General features: G+C 36.6%; 1 protein-coding gene across 1 annotated transcript; it reads left to right on the top strand.

Annotated features, from left to right (window-relative positions):
* Positions 1-318: 318 nt before the first annotated feature.
* si:ch211-215c18.3 lies at positions 319-6193 on the top strand. Its single transcript, XM_046838551.1, has 4 exons — positions 319-547; positions 937-1003; positions 5135-5551; positions 5688-6193. Exons 2-4 carry the CDS (start codon positions 961-963, stop codon positions 5792-5794), a joined length of 567 nt encoding a protein of 188 aa, XP_046694507.1. The 5' UTR covers positions 319-547; positions 937-960; the 3' UTR covers positions 5795-6193.
* Positions 6194-21661: the final 15468 nt, after the last annotated feature.

Below are 21661 nucleotides of genomic sequence, written 5' to 3'. Positions count from 1 at the left end.
AATAAAATAAATAAATAAACACTAACATTTCTTATTTATATAAATATTCTGACCATTGATTATGAAACTTCTCTAGTACTTAACTGTAGCCTAAGAGACACAAAACAACTAAGAGAACATAATTTAATGTTTGAGAATGTTTTGCTATACACATTATTCGGTACAGTTCATGGAAATTAAATCCTTTTATGTAACTGATTTTATATACAGTATGGAAACATTGATGCAAACAGAACTAGTTCCGTTCAATAAGTCTGCAGTGTGAAATACGTCCCAGTAACTCACTGTTGTTTTAACACTAGTCCCTATGAGAAGTGTGGTCCTTATGCTCCAAAAATGTACCCTACAAGTACGAGTTTGCAGAGAAAATATCTATACGATATAGGTATAAATCGTGTCCCAGTCCATGTGTCACCCTAGTGACCGTTCTGAGACTCAGCAGCGGCCTCATCAGCAGCAGCAGCAGCATCGCGGATGTTTAAGGTAACCGCAGCATCCCGACCAGCAAATCTTCACAGGGTGCACAGTGTCGTGTTCCACTTTCCAGGTAAAATATAAATGTTTTTATATTTACAAAAGAGAATTGCATGCCATTATTCAACGCTGAGCTTTTAGTGAAGCGGATCTGATACTGTGACATTGCCTCGATCACGGAGCATACAGAAAATAGCGATGCAGGGAAGATGTTCACACCGTGAAGGCAATTTCAAATTAATGGCAATTTGGAGATATTTATAGTCCGAATTGACTGCGTGGCTGTTGATTTTTGTCGCGCTTTTGTGTGCGCGCGTGCATGTGTGTATATGTGTGCGAACGCGCGTGCAGCGCTGCAGTGTAAACACACCGGCCGCACCTTGCAGTCTACTGTCGCATTTGAACATACTTGTATTATTTGCACGTAAATGGCTGTTTTCTCACTGCTTTGACTGTGTTTAGATCATAGAGTCTGATCCGCCGACCATGACTCTGCATTCTCCATTACTGGCAGCATGCAGCCTGCTGGGTAAGTGCTTCAATGTCCTCCTCACCCTTTTCACTTTATTTAGGACGATCCTGTTTTTGCACTAACAAATGCATGAAGTGATCGGTTTATCATGGCTCTCTGGATATCTTAAGAAAAAAAATCCTTCCGTATGTATGGAATGTCAAGATTTTTAACATCTACTTATAGGTCAAAAATCAGCAGCGAACTCTGAAGAGCTCCAGAGGCCTTATTTTGAGTCAGAGCTAACATGTAAACATTTACTTTTCTTTGTATATGAATTTGAGGGTTTTTTTTGCACAATTTAATTAAAATAGGTCAGAATGCTTTTTTTATTATTATTATTCAAATACGCCAAAATACGTTTACATATCATTACATATAATCATACATTCCAGTGCTCATGTTAGTTCTCACTCTCCAGTGTTCTGTATTGTTTAAAGACTATAATCACACTCTTGATGTCACCCAAATGAGGATGGGTTCCCTTTTTGAGTCTGGTTACTCTACCACTAATATCTCTTATTTGAATTACAGCTCAGGTGAATTCTGTTGGCTGTGATTTTGAGAAGTCTCTAGGACCTGACTGTAACCTAAGAGTCACAAAACAACTGAATAAACATAATTTAAAAAGTGTGTACATACCAAGCCTTGAACACCCGGGAGCTAAAGAGACAATAAATTGTATCGAGACTAGAGGTGAATGCTTTGGGACTGTAAGAGAAGACTGGCATTCACTAAACTTTTCCAGAAATGTGTCTACAGTATTTATCACAGGGGAACATTCAGTCAAATTACTACACTTCTGAAGACGGTATCACACTGACAATTCGGCTTGCTTCAACATTTACATTTACAGCATTTAGCAGATGCTCTTGTCCAGACCCATATAAAAGAGTGATTTGAGTCTCTATCATAGAATAAATCTACACTGGTATGCTAGATTACAATTTATCATAAATCAGCCCAAAATTCTGCTGAGTTTTTTTTTTTTTTTTTTGAACAAAGCAAACTTGGACAGTGTTAGGGACTCCGCTGTTCTGATATCTAGGGGAAGTTCATTCAGAACAGAGAAGAGCCTTGAAGTATACTTACCTCTCATTCTGAGAGAAGGTGGTATCAGTCGAGCAGTGCTGGAGGATCTCAGACAGCAAGGTGCAGTGCGAAGTGTGATGAGGTCTGTAAGGTAAGAAGGTGATGGTCCATTTTTGGCCTTGAAAACAAGCATGTGAGCAGTGGGGTGGCGTGGGAAAACATAGGCAGGTTGAACAAGTCGTGCAGCTGCGTTTTGGATCATTTGCAGTGGACGAATAGCGTTCAGAGGAAGACCTGCCAGCAGAGAGTTGCAGTAGTGTGGACAGAAATGGTCGAATCCTTCAGATGTTGTAGAGAAGAAATCAACAAGTACAAGCCACATTAGCAACATGTGAGGAAAAGGACAGTTGATTGTCCATAGTCAACCCAAGATTGCAAGCAGTGGCTGAAAGAGAGAGCAGAGAGTTATGAAGAGTTATTTGGAGATCTTGACCTGGAGATATATTACCTTGGATGACCAGCAGTTCTGTTTTTGCTGGGGTTGAGTTTTATTTGATGAAATGGCATTGGCAGTGAAACCATGGTTTCTATGGTAGGTATACACTGTATTTTAGTAAGAACAAAGATTTTGAATAACTGGACATAACATAAAAAAAAGTCTTTGTGGATCCCAGCTGGAATCCCATCTTTACTGTAAAAAGTATAGGTGTAAATTTACAGTAAAATACTGTATGGCAACCACTGTGTTTTTTATAGGACTACTGCTGTAACCACATTTACAAAATACTACTGTTATGAACGAATAAACTATCCCACTGAAACATTGTCTTTAAATCATATTAATCTGCTTTTCATACATTTTGTTATTAAATAATTGAAAACAGCATAATTTAGAGCAGTAGATATTTAGACAGAAGAACAAGTAGAAAATGGAAAACACTATTAATACATCTTTTTTAAAAAAGCATAAAAGCACATTTATGTGCATATAAACTGAAACATCAGCTGTAATTAAATAAAAACCTACAAAGACATTAGTTTACCAATAAAATTTGATTATTCAGAGGAAAAATTATTTCCCCACACAGCACTGTCTATTTATCCTCCTCACAGGGATACTAATGCTAATACTAACGGAAACACAACTCACAAAAGCCTCAAAAATACACACAAACTTGCACACCACTGGATGACCTTATTAACACCAATAATGTTTTTGTTTATTCAAATCCCAAAACCTCTGCGCCACCACAGAGAAGTTAAAGTGTATTTTAGTCAAGTCTCAAGTCAAGTCAATTTTAGAGTACAGTGTGTTCTACAGTATGATACTGTTTTAGTGATGAAGCACTGTACACACACAGCTTGTCCAAAATTCCAACTTACCAGCTACTTTGACTACTAATAATTAATAAAAAAAGCAAAAGTCAGAACAAACAACATTGACTCAAATAATGAATTTAGTTTATTTCATAAGTATTGAAGTAATCAGTTAAAATGCAGTATAAACCATATCTTTGCATTGCATAACTTTTTTCAATACATACACAGTCATCCATATCAAGTACGGACACCATAAGGCTTCTGATGGTGTACTGTGGTATGGTATGGGTACTGTGTGTGTGTGTGTGTGTGTATGGGTATGGGTACTGTGAAATCCAACAGGATTCACTTAAACTGTGGTATCTGGCACCAAGACGTTAGAGACAGTTCCTTGAAGTCCTGTAATGTGGGACTTCTATAGATTAGATATGATTGTCCAGCATATTCCACAATGCTCTATTGAATGAGATCTAGGGAATTTGGAGGCCAAGACAACACAGTGAACACTTTGTCATTTTCTTCACTATTCCTGGACAATTTTTTGCAGTATGTCAGGGTGCATTATCCCACAGAGAGAAAGGGTGTGCTTGGGCAACAATGTTTAGGTAGGTGATACATGTCAAAGTAAATTCCATTCGAATGCTGAAGCAGAACATTGCCTACGCATCACTTTGCATCCATCAGTTTGCCTTTTACCCATAATGCATTATCTGTGACATTATAACAACCTGCGTTTTTCAGTAGCTGGTCTGTGGGATCAGACTGGACAGGCTAACCTTTGCTTCCAACATGCATCAGTGAGCCTTGGACACACCATTTTTGGTATGCTGTAATAGCGGGAAAACCCACAAAACCTGCCTTTTTTTTTTTTAGATGTGACCCAGTAATTTAGCCATCATAATTTGTCTTTTTTTAAAGTTGGATAGATCTTTGGTCTTGTTAACTTCATCTGGTTCCAAGATATCAATTTCACTGTTTAATGTATACCTACTGTCAATTGAAGCACCTAAAAAAACTTAAATTGTTATGTGCAAACATATGAAACAAACACAAAAAGGAAACACAAAATAATTCTGAACATAAACAAGAAAAATCCAACCTGCACATAGACAAAACTAATGGCATCTAACAGCAAAAAAAATTATCATGAGTAGAAGAAAGCAAGACAAAGAATGCTGCTTACCGTGAACAAGTATTTGTAAAGTGCTTATTAACATGAACGTGAATCAGGTGCGCAAACATCATGTGACATGGTACACTGAGGTGCAGTAGCATGTGGGAAATGTAGTTCATGTTTCTTTCAACTAACTTCTTTAAACTAAATATTATTATTATTATTATTATACATACTTTACATGCTGATATTATGGCTTTCATTAGCAATAATGAATAAGTACCTTTATAACATATGGGCTATAAAGGTTATAAAAGACTCCCTGTTCATCACAAGCTGCTTTGTAAACAATTATACTGCTATTTTTTTTATATACATAGTAGTGTATTTATGATGCAGTTTAGTCATTTCTTCACCTTGCTAGAATGTGGTTTGTGCTTATTAACATCAGTGATGGTTATCTTTAGGCTCTCTTGCGGACTACAGCTGTATAATACAACAATTATTACTTTAGTGAATGTGGGAACTGTGCTAAAAAGCAGGTTTTTTATCATTATCCAAAATTACCTATTTTATTTATTTTAAATCAATTATTGATTTTTTCATTATGTGTACAATATTAAATGATGTTGCATACATAACAGTAGTAATGCTATGTTTATTAAGTCTGCTTCATGTTTCAGTGTTTTTGTCATGTATGGTCGGACTGACTGCTGCATCAACGGGCTACCATAAACCAAGCTTTCTGGATTTTGACTCCTGGTGGTATCACACACCCCGCGGCCCTCAGATATTCTCCTGCCTTAGTTACTTGGAAAGGATTGTGCGTGTGGATTGCGAGTTTCCAAAAAGCGACAAGATCCCTGGGCCGTTTTGCGAGTTTAAACAGGATGGACGCCTGATGGGCACCACGAACCCCAACAACCCAGTGCACCTCATCCCACCCATAGAGACCAGACGTCGTTCAAATGTGACACTGGTGCCACCAAACATCTGCCGTCTCACCTGGATGCCTATGTCAGATGACCGGGCATACACTTACACCTGCAGGGTATATCAGGGAAGCACCTGGAAAGAGAATAGCATGTCCTTTAACCAAAGTAAGTGCAGTGTTTGTGAGTACTGAAATGATTGTGGATTTTTTAATGAGAGTCAAAAAAAACACTTATGTTTGTTATGTTCACCTAAAATATAAGAAGGAAATCTTACACAATTTTATCTTGCTCTGTTTATCAGGAAATCTGCTGGTTTGCTCTGGTTTGAATATAGTAGCCCACACTGCACTTTGGATTCTTTCCATTACCATCTCAGTTCCTGTCTCTCTGGGGCTTCTGTCAGCGTGATCAGCACTGGTTTTTCAACATACAAATCAGCAGACATTGTGGTGTCCTTGTATGGTTCTAATGATAATCATATTCAAAACAGACTATGAAAAACTGATTCAACATTTTTATTTATATCTTACTTGTGTATCATCATCTCTGTATTTTGCTTTACATCATAACCACCTACTAGAAAACTACTTTTTATTTTAGATCCACAACGACATCATTTTGTCTATGAAATATTCTTAGTCTAAAAAGAACACAAAAAAAGGTCTCACCAACTGCTTACCTGAGACCAGAGATGGCAAAAGTACACATCCTTCACTCAAGTAGAAGTACAGATACTTATGTTTTAAAAGACTCTGTTAAAAGTTGAAGTACTGACTACACATTTTCAATCAAGTTAAAGAAGTTTGGGCTCTGCCATTACTACTACCTGTTTTAGTGTCACACTCATGTATTCAGGCTGAACAACCATTATATAGAACACAAGCAGAGAAAAGATGATGCTGATCAGGTTATCAGAAATGTCTCTGTAGGCTAACCTACATCTGTGGTGCGTGAGAGCCACGAAATGATACATTAGTGGTAGAAAAGGCTGCACAATGGCAATAAATAGGTTGATGAGCTGAAAACGGCATGCAATGAAAAGCAAAAATATTGGTCATGTCACCAAATAGATTCAAACTAAAGTAACAAACCTGGTTTGAAAATGTAAGAAGTAAAAAGTACAGATATTTATATAAAGAATTTTATGAGTGAAAGTAAAGTACTGATACCAGAAAAATCTACTTAAGTAAAGTAACAAAGTATATGTACTTCATTACATCCCACCTCTGCCTGAGACTAACTTCTGGATTATATTATAGCCTGTATTGTGTTTACATTGGGCATCATTTATCAATAATATATTACAATTGTGTAAATGATTTCATAGGCCTCACCAAACTGAAACTTCTGAAAGGAATGGTAACCAAATCTTTTTGGTATTTGTATATGTAATGTCACATTTAGTCTGACTTGAACTCTGTCCTCCTTTAATTGGATGTCAATTCTTTTCAGTACATATTAGGGAAACAGTTAGTCTTTACTAACACGCTTTCATTAACTTAATGCTGGTCAGCATAATAGCCAGTCCTTCTCAGCTAGTGTTATTTATAATTTTGGATCATTTGTTTGTCATTAATATGAAATGAGGCTTACATGATGTTCTTTTATTTCGATTTAACAACGTAATCTGGAAATATAATTGCAGCAACCTATCACTGATTATGCAATTATAATATTAGATCAGCCTCCTTACATGTAAACTCTGATTTTCTTATCAGGAGTGTAAATGCACCTGTAAATCCAAATATATATATATATATATATATGACAAGTGTGTGTTAGCATTCACATTTTCATCTAGTTTCCAAAGAATTACAATATTCACATTTTTTAAACATTTGTCTGCAGTTACAATACAGTCCTGCCATGTATTATTACATTCTTTTTCAGATATCTACATGAAGCTATACTTTTACCTTTTGATATACAGTATTAAAATTAATAAGAAAAGCAGAGTGAGTTCATTTTAGAGGTCAGTTGCTCAGCTATTGCTTGTACAGATCCTTGGCATTTATTCACAGTGCACACATTATGATGCTTCTTGATGCTATTCATGCTAAGGCAAGTTAAACCCCCCACTATCTAGGAGCATAAATGCTCTTTCCTATCATATCTAGTTGTTAATATAATTACACACAGTGCAATAAGTGAGTATTGTATTATTATAAGGGTTATGTCTTCCACTGTGCACTCATGCACATTTAACTGCTTTTGTATATAAATGCATTTTTTTGCACTTGCTATTTTTTGCACATATAAATCAGTATGGTAGTTTCTGCATTATATTTGTAGGTCGTATTATAAAGATTGAACAAGTTTAGTATTGAAATAGAGGTAAATGCAAGATGAAATGTGCTATTCTTGAGCAAATGCCAAAGGGTCTATAGGATCTATTTATGATGTTGATGATGACGATCTAAAAATTGTGGGGAATTTTTGCATGAGCCATCACTATTTCAGGATTTGTTCTGAAGTCTAGCAAATAGGGATGCTTCAGAGAAAAAAATGTCTAATGTGCAATGCTTATACCATACTAGATTCTGTTGTTTTTAGATCTTTTGCAATAAATCACTTGTCTGCCTATATGCTAACTCCAGTAAGCGTGTTTGTGTAGACATTTTCTATTGCACTTTTTTCCTTCCTCACATCCCCAAAGTCTATGTACTGGAATGCGGTAAGAAATAAAGGAGCATAGATTGTGTGTCTGGCTATCATCTGTTTAATGAAATCCTCCTGCAGTGTGAGTGGGAAAGAAACAAAATATATCCACATAAAACTCTATGGATGGATTATAATAAGAGATTAATTGTGGGTAAAATAAGGAACCATTAACAAAAAGATGAAGAATTTGAAGCTGGAGAATAAATGAAGAATTTAATTACACTTTCTTGCACAATTGATGCATATGTTAATTCATTTTATTTATTTCCTTTAAGTGTTACACATGGATCAAATAGAGTGGCAGAGATAACTAAAATATACACCTAATTATAGCATTTATTTACCTAGTAGAAATGTATATTTGTAGAAATGTAGACCATGCAGATCTCATTCAAGCTTTAGAGACCTGTGTCAACATGAAAAGAGCAACAAGAAGAAGCAGATCACTGGAACCTCATGTACACACATGCCCCAGAGCTGAACCACAATTGAGAAGACTCTGCTAATAAAAAAAAAGGAATGACTAAAATGTAAAGGGTGTAAACAAATTTCATTCCATGAGACTCCAGGAGCAGACACTAGGCCAAAAGGAAGTCACAATAACTTCTTGTTTGAGTAAGCCACCTACACTAAATGAGTAAAACAGTATAAAAAATAAAAAAATTAAAAAAAAGTCTTTCAGTTACTGACAATTAGCAGATATAGATACAATACAAATACAATACAAAATAGAGCAGTTATGTGGAGCAGTTGCCATCATATGCAAACTGAGACTTAACCTGTACATTTGATTGGCTTGGATGAAAATCCAGAAAGCAAAAATATATTTGTTAATTAATTTTTCAATAATGCATTCCAAAAAGATTTTTTTCAATTAAATGGATTTGGACACTGACTGACAAAAATTTCCTAAAGAAAAACCTATGCAACCTCAGAGAGAACCGTTGAATCTCACAACTGACAAAAAGTACTAAGAATTTCTGGTGATAAAGTGAGTCTTTGAGAGACATGCTGGATAAGTGAGTAATATTTAACAAATATATTGGTGCATTACTTTTTCAAAGATGCACCTCTTGTAGCTGGCAAAGGGATTCAAAGGCCACTACTCCATCCTTGAGAGAAGAGATGGCCTGGTCTCAGAAATAATGTACCGATGATGGTGCAATCATGTGATCTTTATCAAGAGCTGCTGACAAGCAACCATGAACAGACACTCATGCTGCCTGCAGTTCCTAAGGATGAAAGTGAGCAGTGACATATTTGACTGTGATAGCCAGTTTTACTTGATCATTCTTGATAAATACTCCAGACATCCTGAAGTCTACAAATGAACAACTCGCAGCCCAGGTGCATTCATGGGAAAGCTCAGAAATGTGTCTGCACGAATGTCAAAGTGGGAAGGAGAAGAACAAAGATTTAAAAATAGATTATTTACCAATTTTATTTACAATATACATAATAAAATTCATTTGTTCTTTAGTGTTGAAACCTTGTTGTGCTCCTCAGGATCCCACTGATGAGATATACTATTAACTTTCTAGATAAAAAAAATTTTTTTGAGACCCAAAATGGTTGGAGAACCAAATAAATGTCTTTAATGTTCATTAACAGCTACATGAAAGCAGGTGTGATTCTAGGATTTTTTAAATGGGGTGGCACAGGGGGACCGCGGGGGACCATGGGAAAAGTCATGTGCCCCAACACAAATAGGACAACATAAAAATGGCACTGCACAAGTGTCACGGTTGCGAAGTGACGGAAGCAAAAACACCAGGGTAGCAAAAAAGGGTTTTTACTGAGGTAACATGCAACAGAAAAGAAAACAACAGAAATGCGAATAACTGAACGAAACGGTTCTTCGGAGAGGAAGAACCGAGCAGTCTCTGAAGGATTAGAGATCGTGGTGGGCATCCATGGGAAGGTGGATGGTGTGTAGCTGGGTCACAACGTTCCTATACGTGAAGTAGTAGAACTGACGGTGAGTGAGAGCATGAGAGGGGTTTATGTAGGGCGGCAGATAACGAGCCGCAGGTGCCGATACTTAGTATGATGGGGACAGACTACGTGTGTGTGTGTGTGTGTGTGTGTGTGTGTGTGTGTGTGTGTGTGGAGCTGGGGAATGGCGTGGCAGGCTGTCCCCTGACAACAAGTGCCTGGACAACGCATCTCTCTTTTAATAAATAAAAACCATTAAACAGACAATAATTGTTCTCAACTGCACTGTACTGCATCTACCCGTCTATGACATGGTTTCTTCCTGAAGAAACATTGAATGCATTGCTGCTGTGCCTGACTTTGTCCCCTTTTCATTTTATCCATCAAATTCTGTCTACAAATAAACAAACCTTTAACTTAATCATAAATATTACACAAATAGTATATTTGATAGCCATATTTTTATCTGATTAAAGACAAAATAATTGGAAATTGAAGCTGTTCTTGCAAACGGATATAAAAAAATATAAGACTACCACGCAAAAATGTTTGTTTATTCAATACATACAGGTATTTATTAGTCTACATCTTAAAATTCGAAGTCTCAAAACGCTAACATTATTAAAAACCCATATATTAGCATTAACTACATTACTGTAAATTATTTGGTAAAGTGATTGTCGGAGGTACACACTTCCTATAAAGATAATCATGTTTTAAAATACATTATTAAATGCTGAAGTACTGACCATCCTTTCCTACTCAAGTAAAAGTAAAGAAGTTTGAGCTCTGACATGTAAAAAGTAGTCATTATTACTATCTGATTCAGCGTCATGCTGGTAACTGGACCTCACATCATATTGATAATAGCACTGTCAATCGATTAAAATATTTAATTGGGATTAATCACATGATTGTCAAGGGCTAACTCGCGATTAATCACAACTTAATCGCATGTTTTTATCTGTTCTGAATGTACCTTAAATTTATACTTAAAAATTTTTTTATACATTTATCAACATGGCAGTAGCGAGGCCAGAAATGTTTAAGTGGGTGGGCCTTCATAACAGGGTGGGCTATTGTATTATTGTAGGTATTGTATGAAAGCTGCATGCCAAACCACGGAAAATAAATAAATAAATGAACTTATAACAATAAGAAGTTGAACTTACGTTTACATGACCTTCCAAAATATTAGTCTTAGACGACGGGGCTTCCGGTTAAACACGGAGATGATCAAGTGTCTCTTAAAGTTCACGTTCAAAGGAGAGCAGAGACAAACTGCTTAGACAAACAGTAAGCATTGAGGACTGTAGACATGTTTTTATGCAGTTTGCTGTGGAGAACAGTCTTTCAACACTACATGATGTCATCAGGAGAGTAATAAGTGCTCGTTTTATTTAGTTGACTTTCGGAATGATGTCCTCAGGACTGTTATCCAGCACTTCCATTAATGATGGGAGGTCCTGCCCAGCATCTGTCTTCCGTTGTAGTTGCTGCATGAACACTGTGAGCTCAGCATCATCAATGTCTATGTTATAGTGTTTACTTGCAACTGTTAGTGAGTCTCTGTCTCCAAAAGTATTTGGACTGGGTAAACAGGCAACAGCAGCACTCATGAAGCCATAGCTGTTATCATAAAAACGGCTGTTGAGCTTCCTGATTTGTCGATCCAACACCTCATTCCACAGATGCCTCAGATCTTTATCAATTTTCATGTTGCCACTTTTCCCAAGAGAGCTTGTGATCAATTAACAATTTAAAAGGAAGTTTTCTTTCTCAGGTGGAGGCAACATTCATTTTGTGTAAGTCATGTTTTCCATCTGGTCATGTGTTAATTTAAGCACATTCTCAAAATCTTGATTTGTGCTGTTTTTGAACACTTTGAACACAATTTGATTGCAGTCCCTCAATTAAATGAATGCAGTCTGTGACAAATACGGCTGGTGACTGTAGTCCGTTTGTTTCAAAAGCGCTCATTTCAAAAAGATTTCCAAATGTTACTAGAAGAAACAGGAACGATTTTGTTTGCATTTGTTGCAAAAGACAGTCAGCTTCTAGTTTTGTTAGACCACTGCTGGTTTCAGAATACTCAGCTAATGTTTCTAAGATCGCATCGAATAGTGTCAGGATCTTGGTGACCGAGACGGACTGAGAATCCCACACTGTAAAAACATTTTCCGTTAAAAAACAGTAAAGAACTGGCAGCACGGTTGCCAGAAACTTACTGTAAAATTACCAGTGTCTTAGTGTAGGTTAAAATTACAGTTGGCTAATGTTTTTGCAAATACAACATAACACTGTTTATACATTAAAGTATATTTCTGAAAATATAATTAGCAGTTTTTTTAAATCTTGTGATTTAAGAAATTGCCCCAGTTTAACCTTAAAACACCACATTATTACCATGTATAAATGTACCCTTTAACAGAAGTAAATCAGCTTTAGAGCGTTGTTTCAAAACATCTCTTCTTTATTAAACTGTCTTAGTATAAAACCTAAATAACATTAAAGAAAATAACACAGATTCTTATTTACAGAACATTTGTATAAAATAAAAACAATAGTCAACAAAAGCCCAAAGCTTATTACATGCATGGAAATACATCTAAATGTAAAATAAATTTACTCTGTTAAGAAAGACAAAGTGAACCACAGAAAACACCCAAGTATATACAGTATTTTTGAGTGAACATGCATGTTTGTGATGTGTGTGTTGTAAGTGTGTGTATGCGATGTTTGTGTGTGTCTGTGGTGTGTATTACTTATATAAAGTCCCACTTAAAATCTATTAATTTTCTATTCTTTTCCAGATTTATCCCGATTAACCGCCTGAAAAACAAATGTGTGTGTTTAGAACTAGTGGAGGGGAAATGATTACTCACAGAGAACATATAGCAAAGTATATTCCTGTATAAAAACATTTTTTATTCCGGAAAGAAAACAAGCATCAGCACGCAGATCTTTTGGGCAAAAAGTAAAACACAATAACACCGATATACGCAGGAGGCTTCACGAATTTCAGAAAAGCAGCGGAAAACACCAGTCATTTTAGTGTGACACCAAGACATTGTGATTTCAGTGCAATGGCGTTTGAAAAATTAACTTTACAGAAGGATTATCACATATTTTGCTGAATGAAACTCACCCGGTAATTGGGAATAATGCAACCCGAGTCTGAAATCCAGCTGCACAACACAGTGGTGCATTTGGCGTATTAATCACTGAAAATGAGCAAGAAACTTTAACTTCCAATATCCACCATACATGTTAGCTGCCATAGCAAATGTAATGAATTTTGTCGCGCAAACAAAACGGAACTCACCTGTTAATGTTATGAAGAGATAAAAGTCCCCACGTGCGCACTGCAGTTTACCAAAATACTGTATAGTAATGTTTTATTTTCTCTGAGTAATAAATACAGCAAAATGCCGTTATATTGTGTCTACATCATTTTACAACAACAATAAAACAGTAATGTACTGCTTTTGAACATAACATCATTATACTGTTGAAATTCTGTCGTAAATTAACAGCAATTTCTGCACCTGGTGTCCACTGACTGTTCCAACTCCAGCACAACTTCCAGTCATGGAACCATCAACAGAATTCGGTGTTTAAAAAAAAAGTATTTATGTGTCTGGATACTTCTGTAACGCTGCCTAAAACGAGATTATGGCGGTGAGAACAAATGTACATACACAGCATGAGGAAAAGTATGTTTAAGGATCGTCTGCACTCCTCCTTTTGCACCTGCCATCACAGAGGCACCGTCAAAACAAAATCCCACACATCACTCAGGGTCCAGGTCAAGTGGCGTTAACACCTGCTGTATTTTCTCTGAAATCAGCTGCATGTATCCAGAAATTCAATGGCCCTTTTTTTTTTTTTTACAAGTCCTCCATGCAAGTATCGAATGCCATCTGCAACAAGTTCATTCTTTGAGCGATCTTTACATTCATCTTCCATTATGGCATAATACGTGCCTAGTGTCATTTTGGTGTCACCTCAGGTCTTATCTTGTGCGGCAGCAAGAATCTGGCCGCTTCATATAAATCATTCTAAATATCAGAGCTCATCATCGTCGCATTTTCTGGCGGCTGGTCAAACAAAGTGAAATATTCCAAAAGAATTCCTCTGTTTAATGCTTCATCGCTTTCTCTGTGACCAGGCAACAGAATATCTTGCTTGGCACAAAAAAAACCAACATCAAGCACAACTTTAATATGTTCTCGATTTCTTTCCACAAAAGATACTTTGTCTCTCATAAGCTGATCAAATACTGTACATCTGCCATTGGTCTGTAAGCGGCTAGTTTCATTTATGAATGCAGGTGTCCTTTGCTATCCTGATGCTTCTTACATGCTTGACTTAGATATCTTTACATCCATTCTGTGTACATTTTGCTTCAATTAGCTCAGGGAAGTGCCTGCAGGATTTCCAGAAAACTGCATCTCTGGCTATGCTGTATACCAACCAGCCTAATCTCTCATACCATCGCGTAGAAAATCATCGTGGTTTTCCTAATATCGTAAATACAAAAAAACACAATTTATACATGTGGTCTGTGGTTTAAGGTGGAGGTTGGATTGCATCAAGGATCAGCTCTAACCCCTTTCCTGTTTGCAGTGGGAATGGAAAGGTTGACAGACGAGGTCAGACAGGAGTCTCTGTGGACTATAATATTTGCGGATGATATTGTGATTTGTGGTTAAAGTGGGGAGCAGGTTGAAAAGAGCCTGGAGAGGTGGAGGTACACGCTGGAAAGAAGGGGAATGAAAGTCAGTAGGAGTAAGACAGAGTACATGTGTGTGAGTGGGAGAGCAGTGGAGGGGTGCGGTTGCAGGGAGAAGAGGTGTAGAAGGTGGATGAGAAGTGAAGAAAAGTGTGCAGGCAGGGTGGAGTGGGTGGAGAAGAACATCTGCAAGAGTGAAAGGAAAAGTTAATAGGACTGTGGTTAGACAGTGGCATTGACTTAAAGACAGCAGGCGAAGCTGGAGGTAGCAGAGCTGAAGGCCAAGAAGGAGGTTTATGGATGTGGAGAGGCAGATGTAGAGGACAGGGACGTATGGAGAAGGATAATCGGCTGTAGCAACCCCTAATGGGAGCAGCTGAAAGAAGAAGAAGAAGAAGAAGAAGAAGTGTTTCTGGGAAATGGAGTTGTCAGTTTACTTGCCTTCGCATTGATTATCTCATTAAAAAAGCACCTGCCATAAAGGATATGTTTAGGCATGGAGTGATCAGTCAGTTGTAGAAGTGTTGGAAGCAGGAAAATGGGCAAGCATAAGGACCTGAGTGACTCTCACAAGAGCCAAATTGTCATATGACAGGCAAATACCAACTGAGATTTTCTGCCTAAAACATCTGCATCACCTTTTTAAGACAACTAATATATTTCCACAAATCAAATTTGTCTAGACTAATTGTATGCTATAAATAAAGGTAGTTAGTAAGTAATACTCTATTTTTCATTTTCTTGTTCATGATTTTCGTTTTTATGTATTACTTTCGAATTGAAGTGACCATATAGTAAATGCATTTTGAGTGTCGGCATGCAAAAATCATTAAATGCAAATTTTTGGTGTAATCCATTTTCAAAATGTTATTAACCTGTAATCAAATATGGAAATACTAGAACCATGTGCTATGGGCAAAAAAACAAACCCTTTCTTCTGCTGCAGAACTTGGTTGCAACAATATATCATATGTTGCAACCAATATGTCAATGATTTGTGCTTTGTGGTCTCTAAACAAGAAGTAAGCATCATGTGCTGTATTATGAGGATATTAACTGACATCATACGATGCCTCATACGGTGCCTGATTCTCATACGGTGCCATGAGACTCCTCTGATCTAATATGAGAAAGAAAAAAAAACATAATATATACATATATATATATATAATTAGGTTTTTTTTTCTCATATTAGATCAGAGGAGTCTCATGAAGATACAGTATGAGTGAAGCATAATTACACCAGATATATCAATATGTGAGATTATGATGTAGAATAAAGTAAAGCTGTTTTAAGCGCTGGTGGTTTCAGTTTTATGTGTGATTTTCTAGCTGAATGGGAGTGGTCTGGGAGATTATTTGGAAGTGTTTAATTCGAGGGGAAGGCGGGTGATCTGGGGAGGTGCCGCTCACTGGTTGTGCACAATGACACAGCGCGTTACGCTCGCGCGCTTACAGTATTTGTGCTGCGCGCATCTTCATTACAACAGTACTATCACAAGTCAGGCAAGGACCAGAGCTTCTCCTTCAACAACTCCAACATCCAGCACAGGAAATCCACGGTAAGAATATTTGTAGATTTAATTTACCAAAAGCAGGATATCTGGAAAAAATCTGAAAAGGTGTAAATAGATTATGAATTCAACTCCATAGTATCTTGTGCCAGACCAGATACTGCGCCCTTTCTCTCCCTCACTCTTTCTTTCTCTCTCTCTCTCTCTCTTTCTGTCTTTCACTTTTTCATTATACTTCAATCAGTTGTTCTTATAGAGACCATTATTTGTTGGTGTCCATCAGATTTTACTCCTTCTGACAAACTATTTTTTAATTTTAAACCTTTTTTCTTTTCTTTTCTTTTTTTTTTTTTTTGTAATCTTCTTAAATCTGCTTCATTCTATCCGAACAGTTAGTACTGGGATTCTGAGGAATGCAGGCGAGTTCAGTCATGTCTGATGATGAAAAAGCTTCCTCAGAACTGCAAATCAAAATGTTTGCTATCTTAAATACCATATTAGGTTTTTATTATGTTTGTCTGCAAAATGACTGCAAAATACCCATGCCAAGGAAATATAATTTAGTGTCCACACTGATTGAAGTCATGGGCGCCTTGGGGCGACCCCACCCATACAACACTTTCACACAGTTACTGCTAAATTCACAAAATGTGTTCAAGAACCCTACTGTATCCGTGAGGATAAAAATCAGCCAGATGACATTAAATGCTCTTCCTGATTAGATACATTTTTGTGCTTAATTTTCAGGTATCTGAAGACAAAATGATGTACTACAGCATCCTCGCTTCATTCTGTCTGCTGGGTAATTCAACATTTGTATCTATACTTTAGCCCACCAACATAAAAATGATTAAACCTCAAATACAACAGAACAGGGCTATACAAGACAGTTTGTTAACTAATTATGCTACTGCATTTGCTACTGTGCAAAAGTTGACAACAAATTAATTTAATCCAAATTAACTTTAAGCATGACACAGTCACTGTGCCAGCCATTGGTTTTTACTCTTTTAACTTCTATTTCTCCACACTTTAGATAAATGATACAAGAAAAACATGCATGACAATTTAGGTTCTGCTTTTATTTATACAGTAGCAACTTTAACAATTTTTACTTCACCAGTTTCTATTAGGTCTCCCTGAAGCTAAGACAAAAATTAGGCTTCCTTTCTCACTTACAAACAACTGCATGGCAGAAAATAAACCTTTCCTTTAAGAAAACTTTAGTACATTAACATCATAATACACTTTTTTAGCTTTAGACTTTCACTGAATTCAATTACATTAAATTCAAATTATTTTTTATTTGTGTAGTGCTTTTTACAATGGACATTATCTCAAAGCAGCTTTACAGAGATAAGGTGGTTATAAGGTTGTATAAAAGGTGTGTAGATTTAATGCCTGTAAGTTTGTTCCTCATAATTGTTTATCCCCGACGAGCAAGCCTGTGGCAAATGTGGCAAGAAAAACCCTAAAATGGCATGAGGAAGAAGCCTTTAGAGGAACCAGACTCAAAAGGGAACTCATCCTCATCTGGGTGGCATAGAATGTCCATTAGGTGTCCACCATATATTCATTTGCTATTATCACAGTAACAGTATATTCGAACGGCTGCATTAATTAAAAACCAATCAGATTGCAAATTCAACCACCATGTGGTAGAAATAAACTAAATGTAAAAAACTGTAAAAGAAAAAAAGAATACCATCTTTTAAGGCTCACATATTAACTAGTAAATGCATAAATAGAAAATTATTTCAATATATATATATATATATATATATATATATATATATATATATATATATATATATATATATATATATATATATTAATTCATCATGTGCCTTACTGTTTTTGTAGGTGTGGTCAACTCTCAGAGTATAAGCTCACTGACTGCCTGTTTGACAAAGGACCAAAACTTAATAATGGAATGCAAGTTTGGGCAAGTAAAAAATCCGCCTGCAATATGTACCTATGAGGTTGATAAGAAAGTGATGGTCACTACTAACTCCAACAAAACTGTGGATGCCACCTTTAAGAACCGGGCTACGGTTGAAGTCACTGATGATAAATGCATAATGACTCTGAAAGGTTTTTCAGATGATGTGTCCAAGATGTACAACTGCTCCATCCAGGACAAAACAAGTCAGACACCTCAGTCTACAAAGGGAATCAATTTGGAAAAGAGTAAGACATATATTTGTTTTTATGTACAGTACATAACTGTCAAATATCTTTTGTTAAAAAATAGAAATGTTCAGGTTTGCCCAATCCCTGTTTTTCCTTTCCTGTACTATCCTCTTGTCTCCTTCTTCTCTGTATCACCCATCCCCTCTTTTTTCCAACTCCTGCTCTCTCTGATCTATTGGTCTATCTCAGCTTAATTGGATTTTGAATTAACGTCATAAAAAAGTTGGCAATTAAAAATTTGCGAGTCACTCTGCATCCAGCAGGAAGTGCACTGTAAAAAACAAAAACACATTTTTCACTAGAATGCTCTCTTGTAAATTAAGAGTGCTTAATGCAATGATCCCCTGATGTTATCGCTATACAAACACATTTTATTTGTTTGTTCTAGAATCCACTACTCCCTGCTCTGCTGGAAATACTCTGAAGCATGGTGGCGTGATTCTGCTGTTGGCTTTTTTCCTCCCTCTTTTTATGAGGATGCTGTGAGCCATCTGGATGAGTGTTAGAGAGAAATATAGCCTTAAAAATTCACCACAGGCCAGGCCGTGGAAATGAATCCATCGTTTCTGCACTGAAGAAATGATCTGGTCCTGCTCGAAAGTGCTTTCGTATGATGCGGATAATGCTCGTAGTCTATCATTTATATTCATTTCTGTAGTCTGTGTGGGTGACAAATCTGTGTTAATGCTGGGGTTTTCTTTCTGTGTATTGTCATGACTTGTTACAGCATGCTGTCATACATATTGCATACCATATTGGATCATAAGAAACATGTAAAGCATGTGGGTACTGTTTTAAATGTGATTATATGTATTGCCAACCTGTTTTAGTGCCATGATATTGCTGGTCTATTTTGTTTTTAATTAAGTGATGCATTACTGCATTAAAATTGATTGACTATATAAAATAGCTTGTCTGGCCTCGATGCTTTGTTCAAAGAAATAAAATGCATTTTATGGTTCATTTAAGAAATATAACACTATCAGTAACAAAAAAACAAACAAACAAACAAACAAACAAACGATCCAACAGCAAGGGAACCATCTCCACGTTTATCAATCTTGTGGCATCCTGTGCAATCCAATATTTATTTTGTTATAAAAATTATAAATTCTTTAATTTTTTCATTTTAATGTCTTACACAAACAATTACCAAAGTGGTTCTCAATTATCACTTGGATGTCTGGTATGCTTTGCTTACTCTATTATCTCCAATACAGAGTTTTTAAACTTATAGTACTCTTAGTCCTTGACGATGTATCAGTAACCAGTATCAGGATATATTTATTTTTTCTACTTCTGTAAGTGGTTCTGGACAAGGGCATCTGCCAAAAGCCATAAATGTCAAGGAACCTCTAAGTGCGTTTCACTGGTGCTTCTCAGTAAGAGGCAAACATTCCTATGCCATTTAAAATTTCACAGCACAGATGCTGATCATCCTATATCGAATTGATGAGGGGGTTTTTTTTGCATCTTGCATGATTTGAGCATAACAGCGCCATCTATCGGACATTCGGGCATGTGTTACGGAGCAGAAATGACTCAATATATTGGTTAACATAAATTGCCCTGTCTAATCTAAACAAGTAAGACGGTGACATTGCTTTTATGTTGGGATATATTCTTGTTTCCAGAAGTATTCAACCCCCACACACAATATTTAGTCGACTCACCTTCTGCTTCAATAACAGCTTTAAGTCTTTTGGGATGGCTCATGTACCAGCTTTGCACACAGTGACTAAAGGATTTTAGCCCAGTCTTCTCAGCAGATTTACTCCAGGTTGGTTGGGTGGTGCTTGTGGGTTGCAATTTTCCAGTAATGCCACAGATTCTCACAGACAGGACTGAGATCAGGACTTGGCCAATCAGAAATTGGCCAATGTAGGACATTGCACATTTCTTTTCTTTGCTGCTACAACATTGAAATTTCCCCACAGTGGGACAAATAAAAGTAAATCTTAATTTATTTGTACTTGAGCCACTCCCACTCTACTTGGGATCATAGTCCTGCTGAAAGGTGAATTAACTCCCAATACTTTTTACTTGATTGAAGCAATTTTTCTTGAAGTATTTCTCTATATTTTGCTCCATCCTTTCTTTCTTCAATTTTAACAAGATGCCCAGTCCCTGCTGATGAGAAGCATCCTCACAAAATAATGCTTCCACCACCACAACACTGTACACTGTCGGAATGTTATGTCTTGAGTCATAGGACATAGTGTTAAGTTTGCACCTCACATACTGCTTTGAGTTGTAGCCAGAAAGCTCCATTTTAGTCTCATCTGACTACAAAACGTTCTCCCACATTGCAGCTGAGTCACTCACAGGCTTTTTGGCAAACTCCAGACATGCTTTTTAATAGCCCCTTTTTGAGTAACTGCTTCTTTCTCACCACCCTCCTGCACAGGCACAGTTAAGCAGTGCTCTTAATGTTGCTGACTGATGCACCATTATGCCACTCCCAACCACTGAACTCTCTGGCATCTTCAAAGTGATTGTTGGACTCTCTGTGGCTTCTTGTTAGATCACTGACTTCTGAGGAATGGCTTTTCCTTGGCAGTGCATAAGTGGTATGATGCAGCTTCCATTTCCTGATTATTGATCCAACTTTGCTCCCTGGAAAATTCTAACATTTGGATATTAATTTGTATTCTTTCCAAATATAATGGATTTTACTTTAACTTCAACTTCTATGGAATTCTCTTTGGTCTTTATTTTCCTTAAAATTCACAGTCAGATTAGACCACATCTTTCAAAGGGGTTTTTACTCAGAAAATGGGATAGCAAATATATTGAGGCACTGTAAAGTAACTGTAAAGGAAATTTTCTGTGTAACATGGCAGCTTCTACACAGTACACACAGGTTGAATACAGAGTTGTTGTTTTTATATATAATATATAATTTGAGATACAATACAGTATCCACCAAGCCCACTAGAGGACATCGACACTGTTTTTTATATATATATATATATATATATATATATATATATATATATATATATATATATATATATATTAGGGATGCACCAAATATTCGGCCAACGAAAATTTTCGGCCGAATATAAAAGTGCATTTTCGGTTTTCGGCCGAAAGACTTTGATCACCGAAAAAACACGGATGAAACAGTTTGTTGTGATGACGCAAACAGAAAACGCTACCTGCACGTGCATGTCTAAAACAACATGTCTGCGGTGTGGACGTATTTCAGTATATCTGAGAAAGACTCACGGATAG

Source organism: Silurus meridionalis, chromosome 25, assembly GCF_014805685.1.
Source record: "Silurus meridionalis isolate SWU-2019-XX chromosome 25, ASM1480568v1, whole genome shotgun sequence".
In the NCBI taxonomy this organism is placed as follows: domain Eukaryota; kingdom Metazoa; phylum Chordata; class Actinopteri; order Siluriformes; family Siluridae; genus Silurus; species Silurus meridionalis.
This window is presented reverse-complemented; position numbering and strand designations above follow the sequence as displayed.